The 8,402-nt window shown below is 52.4% G+C and overlaps 1 protein-coding gene across 1 annotated transcript; it reads left to right on the forward strand.

The window, feature by feature from the left end:
- The first annotated feature begins 210 nt into the window (after window positions 1–210).
- On the forward strand, window positions 211–6,999 carry JDP2 (Jun dimerization protein 2). The gene is made up of 3 exons (XM_017835657.1): window positions 211–411; window positions 5,004–5,108; window positions 5,941–6,999. Exons 1-3 carry the CDS (start codon window positions 211–213, stop codon window positions 6,124–6,126), a joined length of 492 nt encoding a protein of 163 aa, XP_017691146.1. The 3' UTR covers window positions 6,127–6,999.
- Window positions 7,000–8,402: the final 1,403 nt, after the last annotated feature.

Below are 8,402 nucleotides of genomic sequence, written 5' to 3' on the forward strand. Positions count from 1 at the left end.
AAGCAGGATTAATATATTTTGGTTTTTGTCATGCAGGTTTTGCTTAGTCTCTGCCTTTGCCATCCCTGGGGAAGGATGTCTCCCTTCCCTGGTTCTCACTCCATTAGGTGATGGGACTGTAGAATGAATTTGTCTTGTGCTGTGTCATGAGGCTGGGTTGTAATGAGATGTCTCACTCTCCCTCCAGCCTACGAAGCTGTTTCCCCTGCTATGATGCCAGGGCAGATCCCCGACCCGTCCCTGACGGCTGGCGCGCTGCCTGGGCTCGGCCCTTTGACAGGACTGCCTGGCACAGCCCTGACTGCCGAGGAGCTGAAGTGCGCTGACATCCGCAACATCGGGGCCATGATCTCGCCGCTCCACTTCCTGGAGGTGAAGCTTGGGAAGAGACCCCAGCCTGTGAAAAGTGAGGTGAGTCTTGGGGGGGATGGCTGCTGGCTGCAGGTGACCTTGCAGGGTCGTTGTCTGCACCTGACTGGGTTTCCCTCCTGCCTGTGCTTTTCTGTCCTGCCAGGTTGGCCAGCAGTGTGTTTTATAAGCATGTCACGCTGCCTGTTTGATGTGCATGCATGTTGGTAGCTGCTCTCATAGCTGCCTCTTCCACCTGCCTGAATTTTTTCCCTGCAACACTGGCTGGCAGTGGTGGCCTCATTGTCCCAGACCTGACTGGTCCCCTGCAGCCATTGGCAGCTGGCTGAACTCAAACCCTGCCTGTGGAGTGGGGTCTGGTGCAGCCATCATGTCCCTAGGTTGGGGCATGCACCCAAAGGAGGAGTCGCACAAACTGTCACCTGTGCCAACCAAGGCCTTGGTGCTTCTGGCGTTGCTGTTGCCTCTCCAGTGGGGATGACATGCACGGGCAAGTGGTGCAAAGTGGCAGCACTGACTCAGCCTATGCTGTGGGGGCTGTCCCTGCCCCCCTGCTTTGGGTGGGCCCTTGCTTCACCTTGAGTCTCCTAGCATGGGGAAGGTGGGTGATGTCTGCTTGGTACCGCAGGCTGGCACATCAGAATTAGGCTGAAGGGACTAGGGAGACACTTGCACAGCGTTTTCCTTGCATGGTTGTCCTATGTATTGGTTCTCCAGTCTTTGACTCTGGCTGTACAGGTGGTGAGTGTTTGCACCTCCCACTGCTTGCAAATGGAGCTGGAAACCCACCAGTTCAGAGGTCCCACATTGGTGAGGATGGTGGGTGTTCTCAGAAGGTCCGATAAACAGCCCTTCTGAACAGTGCATTTGCTTGTATGTGAGGTTACTTCAGATGATGCCGTGTGAGGATGGGGTGATGTGTGTTCTCTGGAGACAGGAGCAAGGAAGTGCTAGATGATGTGAAAAGCTGCCTGTGATGAGCTGTGAGCTGAAGGGGGTAAAACAGCAGTTCCAGGGAGCAACCCACTCTTCAAATGGTGCTGACACTTAATTTAGCCCAACTCTTTTGGCAGAAGAGTAGTAGCCAGGCCAACCTGTGGGGAGGGTCCCTGTTCTTTCCCCGTAGCCCCTTGATGTGGACTCCTGCAGGGAGAGCGGGTACGATGAAGTCCATCTGATCACCTTGCATAGGAGCTCTGTGCCCAAGGGAGTGTCCAGTCAGCTTGTGCAGCCTGGAGATCACCTGAGGAAGGACTGGGCAGCTCTGCAATGGAAGGAGCTGGGTTAGGGTGCCATGAGAGGACATTGTAAGGGCTTGGGGGATGGTAGTGGCTTTGGTCCCTCCATGGACAAAGCAGTCATGGATTTGCAGCTGAAGCCAAATTCTCTTGCAAGCTCTTGGCCTGGGTATCCTACAGCCAATGGGCCTGTAATGCCCACCTTGCTTCATGGGTTGGGGAAGAAAGAAGCAGTCTGTGGCTATGCTGTTTTCCTGGGCCCAGCTCCTTTTCTGGGGCATCTCAGGCACCTCTGAGCTGGCCCTGCAACAGCTGCTTTTGCTTTTTGTGGGCATGGGTATGTGATCTCACTGGCATCTGCTTAACAGGGACAGGGCAGTTCTGCCCCACAGTAGGTACTGAAAGTGCTGAGTGTCCTCTGAGCCAGTTTTTGAGACACCATGTGGCGGAAAGATAAGAGGAAATCCACTGACAGCCCCTGCATGACTGCCTTCCCTGCAGCTGGTTCCTCCCCTACATGACCTGTGAATCTGAGGAGTTGAAGACAGCAAATGGAGCTGCCCTTGGCAAGGCTTTGCAGCAAAAGCCTGAGGGAGATGAAGCAGTAGCTGCTTATCCCATGAGTAGCCAAGAAGCTGCCCACACATAATTTTGCAATGCAGCCTGCAGCTACTTTCCTATTGCAGGGAGCTGGAGCCCATGAGCACTGGATACAGGCATGCCATGCTTTGTGTGGTGCCTGGGAGGGCAGACTGCTCCCTGTGAGCTTGGGCACAGGCAGCTCTTTCTGCTCTGCTGGGGGCACCAGCATCTCCTGGCGTTGGGGTGTTTGTGCCTGGGAGTGCACACAAAACCCACCCGGTGGGTATTGGGTGCTGGCTTCCCCATAGGGTGATGGACAGCCTCACTGGGCAAGCTGCTCTCTTCTTGGGGTAGCTGTAGACAGGTGCTGCTGGGCTCTTCCACTACTGCAACCTGCCTAGGGTGCTCCCTCTGGGGCAGAGCCCTGCCTCTCAGGCGGATGATCACCTCGGTCTCTGAGGCTGCTGACTGAAGCAATTCAGGAGGCATCCCCATACCTCCCACAGGGATCCCCTGGAGATCAACTGCTGAGCCATAACATTTGGTGATATACCATCACTGGCCCTTGTGCCTCTGAGTAGAGTCCTAACCCCCAGCACCAGGGCCACGTCACCTTTCTGAACTGAAATCAAGCAGAAGCAGACAGGAGGAAACCTGTTTTCTTGAAAAAGAAAGTTTCTCTGCCCCGAGAAGTTGTGGATTCCCCATCCCTGGAAGTGTTCAAGACCAGGCTGGGTGGGGCTTTCAGCAACCTGCTCTACTGGAAGGTGTCCCTGCCCATGGCAGGGGGGTTGGAATGAGGTGATATTTATGGTCCCTCCCAACCCAAACCTTCATGGTTCTATGAAGTTACAGGAGCTATGGTCAAAAAGCAGAGCCAAGAGTTCAAGTGGCCACTATCTGTGCTGAGCCAACTTCCTTGAGCTGCACTCCATCTTAAGGACACACCCCTCACAGCTGGGCCCTCTGCAGGGTGGAGGGAAGCTGAAGGGGACAGGGACAGTCACTTATTCTGTGATTCTTGTTGAATGGAGCAATGAGGCATGGAAATATGTCAGGCAGTTCCCAGGGCTTGTGCAGTTGCTGTTTGGTCTTCCAGTTCCTGTTACAACCCAAGATGTACTTTTCAGCAAAGTCTGGGGGTGCTTGAGCTTTGCAGCTGTGAGCACATGTTCCTTCTCTGCACCCTCCCAATAATCCTTGAACTAAAAGGCCAAGAAGCTGTCTTAGGGGGAGATGAGTGGTTGTTAAATGTGCAGAGGGGGATTGTGGCTACCCTGATATCCACCTCCTCTTAAACTCTGTGAGGAAGTTTTTTAAGAGCTGGCAGCAGAGCATGGAGTTAAAGCCCTTCTGATAATTTCTGCTGTCACCTGTCATATCTGAGTTATGTGGTTATGGTGTGAGCTATCCATTTCTGATTAGACTTGGGGTATCAGTGCAGTTCCCATCCTAGTTCTCCTAAGTGTGGTACATGGTGCCCCATGACACTGCCTTGGCAAAGGAATGGTGGCAGCCTGGCATTATGGAAGTCTGTGTATAGCTTGTGCTGACTTTGCTTAATATTTTAGCCCCAGCTAAAATAGCAACTTTGGTATAATGCTTAGGAAGTAAGGTAGAGAAGACACAAAATCTATTTGTGCTATAAAACTTGGACATTGCCTTCTAAAGCATGCCACGTGCTGTGTATCAGATATGCAGCTTACTTGAGGTACCTCTTCACCTTAACTTTGCTGAGTCCATGTTTCATCCAGTCCTTACACATCACACTGTTTTGCTTAGTGAGTTTTGGACTTGGTGAATGTTAGCACTGTGTGCAGTTTACTGTGGATGATGGAACCTGCAGCTTTCATTACCAGCAGGAACTGTTGGTGCACCTACATGTGGGTAGATCTGGCCATCAGGTATCAGTCAATAGGAGTGAGGCAGTTCAGTCTGACATCTCAAATTTGAGAGTCCCAGGCCAAATGTGGATGAAGGCACTGAGGACCTTTTGATCTCTATCCATGCTACTAAGTGTAACCTGGATGCTGACTTCACAGGGCTTTCCAGCACTCAGATTTTTCTTGAAGAAGCTGGCTTGGGTTCTTGGATGTAAGCATGCCATAGGCTGTTTACACAGGCTTTGTAGCAAATATCCCTAAATACTTTGATTACAGGTTTCCAACCCATAGGGCTTATTGACCTGGCCTGTGTGGTTTGTGTCAGAGAGCACATAGCAAGCAGTGCAGGCACTGCTGTGTTCTGCTTCTTTACAGGGGATGCAGGACCTGTCCCCACTTTACCATGGTTGCCCTGTGACTCAGCCAGCACTGAAGCTGCAGCAGACCAGTCCCAGGCATTGGAATGGGGGAAACAGCCAGGCCCAGCTGGCAGATCTTTCAGGTTTTTCTACCTCTTACCCTTGGCTGCTTGTGTGATGCTTTGAATGACTGTGCTCACAGAGCTGTGCCTATAGATGTCTGTGTGACAAACAGTGCTCATCTTTGTGGGAAGGGGCTTTGTTCTCCTTGTCTCTGCCCTTTCTCAGGCAGGGAGAAGCCCTGTGAAGGGTTATCTGTCCCCTGCCAGCCAGGCCCTCAGCTGTGGATGCTGCACTGGTCTCCCTCTCTGTGTCCCCACAAAGTGGAATTAGAGGCTGTAGCAGCAGCACACTTGGTTCCTGGTGAGGATTAGATCACGTCACTGGAGGCCAATGACATGGGGAGCTGCCATCTTGCCCTGCCACTGGTGGGGCTGCCAGATGCTCACCCCTACCTCCTGTCCCAACCCACATCTGCTGGCTCTGACCTGGGTTTCTCTGTCTTGTTGCAGCTGGATGAGGAAGAGGAGAGGAGGAAAAGGCGCCGGGAGAAAAACAAAGTAGCAGCAGCACGATGTCGTAACAAGAAGAAGGAGAGGACGGAGTTCCTGCAGCGGGTGGGTGCCCCAATCTGTCCCAGGGCACAGCAGGGACCTCCATAGGAAGGTGCTGCAGCTGTAGGCAACATTGCCTCCTGAACTGCCCCTCAGCCTCCCCTTGCTCCTGTGTCTCTTTCTGGGAAAATACAGGCCCCCACTTTTCATGAGGCTCTGAAGGTGGTGGCCATGTATATGCCAAGGCAGAGCTTACCTGTGGTGCCAGGGCTGGAGTAGGGCTCTGGACTTGTGGTGGGGAGGGATGATAGTGTTCCTGCCTCAGTGCTGGAGCAGGAGCACCCACATGAGCATGGCACAGGACGGGCTGGCACCGTGCTGGCCCCTTGCCTGAATTCCTGAAGGTCTTCCTGTTCAGAACCAGATGCCCACTCACCCCTGACTCCAAAGCAGAAAAATCATCACAGCACCTTGCTGTTTTTCTGCAAAGAGTGGTGAAACATGGGCAAATGACACAGTGGGGAACAAGGAGTCATTTCACAAGGGCAGGTCCTTGCAGATGTGGGGGGCGAAAATCTAAACACAGGTTTGTTCCCAAGCACCCTTCCAGACCACGGAAAGCAGCCAGGCAGAGGTTTTGCTGTGGTGCAGCAGAGACCTGCCCCAGGCAGTGGCTGTGTATTTCCCTGTGGTGGCACTAGGTAGCACAAGGCAGCAGGGCTGGGGATGAACTGCCTGGAGGGACCTGGTGCCTTGGCAGGTTTTCAGTCTGCTCCCATGCTGCAAGGGCTGAGGGGCAGCACTGAGCAGAGGTGGCCTGTTGGCCAATTTGTTTCTCCTCATATCTCTTCCTGCTGGAGTAAAGTCACATGTGGTTGTGTTCCTGTCCTGCTAGGAGTCTGAGCGTCTAGAGCTCATGAATGCTGAACTGAAGGCCCAGATAGAAGAGCTGAAACAGGAGAGGCAGCAGCTGATCCTGATGCTAAACCGGCACCGTCCCACCTGCATTGTGCGGACAGACAGCATCAAGACTCCCGAGAGCGAAGCTAACCCGCTGCTGGAGCAGCTAGAGAAGAAGTGAAGGTGGCACTGGGCCAGGAGGAGGAGACAGTGGCGCAAGGTGTTCCAGGGTCTCTAATGTATGTACTGTATGAAGAACTGTGCACCCAGACCTGGTGCGGACCCAGTGAGGACCCAGTGGGCTTCCTTGGGAACTATGGACCAAATATGGGGACAGAGAAGATCAGGAACCTGCCAACCATGTACTCTGAGGCTGAACCTGGGAGCAGGGCTAGTGGCACCAGTGAGGGCAACCTCCCTGTGATACCTCATCACAGCCCTCCAGCCTGCTCGCAGCCCTGGGGACCCACGATGCCACATGTCCTGCAAGGACCACACACCCTGTGGGTAGCAGGAGCGGCAGGCAGAGGAGTGGCAGCTGCATGGTGCCCACTAGCACCTTGCCCAGAGGCTGCTGCTGCTCCTGGAGCATGCTCCAGCAGGAAACCCAAACCCAAGAACCACAAACACTTGATGCAGTCCCGTCTGGTGGGCAGGCCTGTCGGGGCTTGGTGGCGCAGGCGCCCCTCACAAGCACACTCAGTATAATGTTTACAGCCCAGCTGTCCGTGTCGGCCGTGCTTTTGAATGCACATTTTTACACTTTTTTAAAGTATTTTTTACAAAGTTTTTATACAGCAATCTCTATAAGGATTTATATAATCACTAGATGTGATCCCATAGAAATGTATGTTATGATGGTCTGTTTGATACAAACACATATGCCGCAGTTATCTCCGTTCTGTCACTTGTCTGGTAGCATCCAGCTCCTTTCCTGGCATGCTGGGAAGGGGGTCCAAGCTGCCCTCTGCAGTGGTGTCGCTACCCTCTCCATCCATGTATGTCCTTCATAATATTCAGTTCTGTATCTCTCAGTAAATGTTATGTTTGTGTATGCTGTCCTCCCGTACCTCTGTTTGGGTCAGGCCACAGTGGGCTCTGGGCAGATCTCAGCACTGTGGCAGCATGTGCCAGGGCTGAACATACTGGGTACATTCCTGGCTGAGTGGCATGGTAGAGCAGGTCCCAGAGCTGTTTTTTGTGATTGTGTTAGTACTTGTGGGCTGGGAGAATTCACCCTAGAGAAGCTGGGAGCCTTGGAGGCAGATCTGACTGCTGTCAAGCAAGAAGTAGCTCAGTGCTGCACCAAAGAGGACAGGCAGGCATGGCTTGCCAGCTGGAAAGGCAGAGGGAAACTGTCTTATCCTTACCCAGTCCTTCTTGTTTCAGTCCCAGTTACAGCAATTTGAACTCATTTCAGGGATGAAAAAGAGATGGGGGAGCTATCATGATGTCTTTGTGGTCGTGATCCCTTTGTGGATGGAGGTGTAGAATAGTTCCTTTGGGTCCCTGCCAGGTCCTAGCCTTGCCCCTAACTGACATGCTGGGAAAGCTCCTAAAATCTTGCCTTGGGCTTTGGCTGGTGCTGAACACAGGAGTGTGGAGGTTGAGAAGATAATCAGCCAGGTGTGCTTTAGGTGCTAGAACTGAAAAATCAGCATCCCCATATGAGTAACCAAGCCCTGACAGTATGGCTATGTTCCTGACTCAAAGGTATGAAGGCAGTGGTCTGGACTGGGGCAGACCCCATTTTCACATATGTGCACCACATATGTGCTCCTCTCAGAGGAGCAATGGTGCACCCAGTCTTCTCCTAGTGTCCAACCCATTTCCACTGTGGATGAGGCTACTTTGATGCAAACTGCAAGTGAAAAGAAACTTTCAGCATCTGGTACAGATGCACACTCCAGCCAGGAGCACTGAAGCAGTTTGAGATGAGCTTGACCTAAAGGTGACAACAGCATGGGAGGAGGTCTTCCTTGAGCATGACTACTTCTCTAGTGAATGTTTCTCTCTCTGTAGCCTCCTTTTCTAATCCTTAACCTCTGGGGATATCTGACATTAGTCTTTTCTCTTCTTCATACTTTCTTCCTGGATTTCCCCTTCCATTCCATAACTTCTTCCTTTGAGACCTCACAAAATGCTGCCAGGTGCCTTATTTAGTGTGAAGCATGTTAGATCTGTTAGAGACAAGGTTTTTGCCCTAGGAGAACTTGTTGGCTGAGGTTCTTTAGAGGGATAAGCAAGGGCAGGACCTGAAACAAAGCTGGTGGAGAAAAACAGTGTCTGGCCTGGTTGCCACTGCCTGCTGTGCAGCCCTTGAAGCTGGGCAGCTGTACATATGCTGTTCCTTCTGCCCAGACCCTGGAGTAGGTGGCTCAGATGTGACCCATTCCTCAGCTGCTGTCAGGAGCCAATCTTCATACTTTGAAAAAATACGATACCTCTGTCTCTCAT

The sequence above is a fragment of the Lepidothrix coronata genome, unplaced genomic scaffold, assembly GCF_001604755.1.
Source record: "Lepidothrix coronata isolate B3197 unplaced genomic scaffold, Lepidothrix_coronata-1.0 Scaffold262, whole genome shotgun sequence".
Taxonomy (NCBI): Eukaryota; Metazoa; Chordata; class Aves; order Passeriformes; family Pipridae; genus Lepidothrix; species Lepidothrix coronata.

What these genes read in the sequence shown, in the direction of transcription:
- JDP2 (XM_017835657.1), top strand. Translation starts at nt 211, where the DNA reads ATGATGCCAGGGCAGATCCCCGACCCGTCCCTGACGGCTGGCGCGCTG. An exon ending in CCCAGCCTGTGAAAAGTGAG is followed by an intron (nt 412 to 5,003) that starts GTGAGTCTTGGG and finishes GTCTTGTTGCAG; the next exon opens with CTGGATGAGGAAGAGGAGAG. An exon ending in GGACGGAGTTCCTGCAGCGG is followed by an intron (nt 5,109 to 5,940) that starts GTGGGTGCCCCA and finishes CTGTCCTGCTAG; the next exon opens with GAGTCTGAGCGTCTAGAGCT.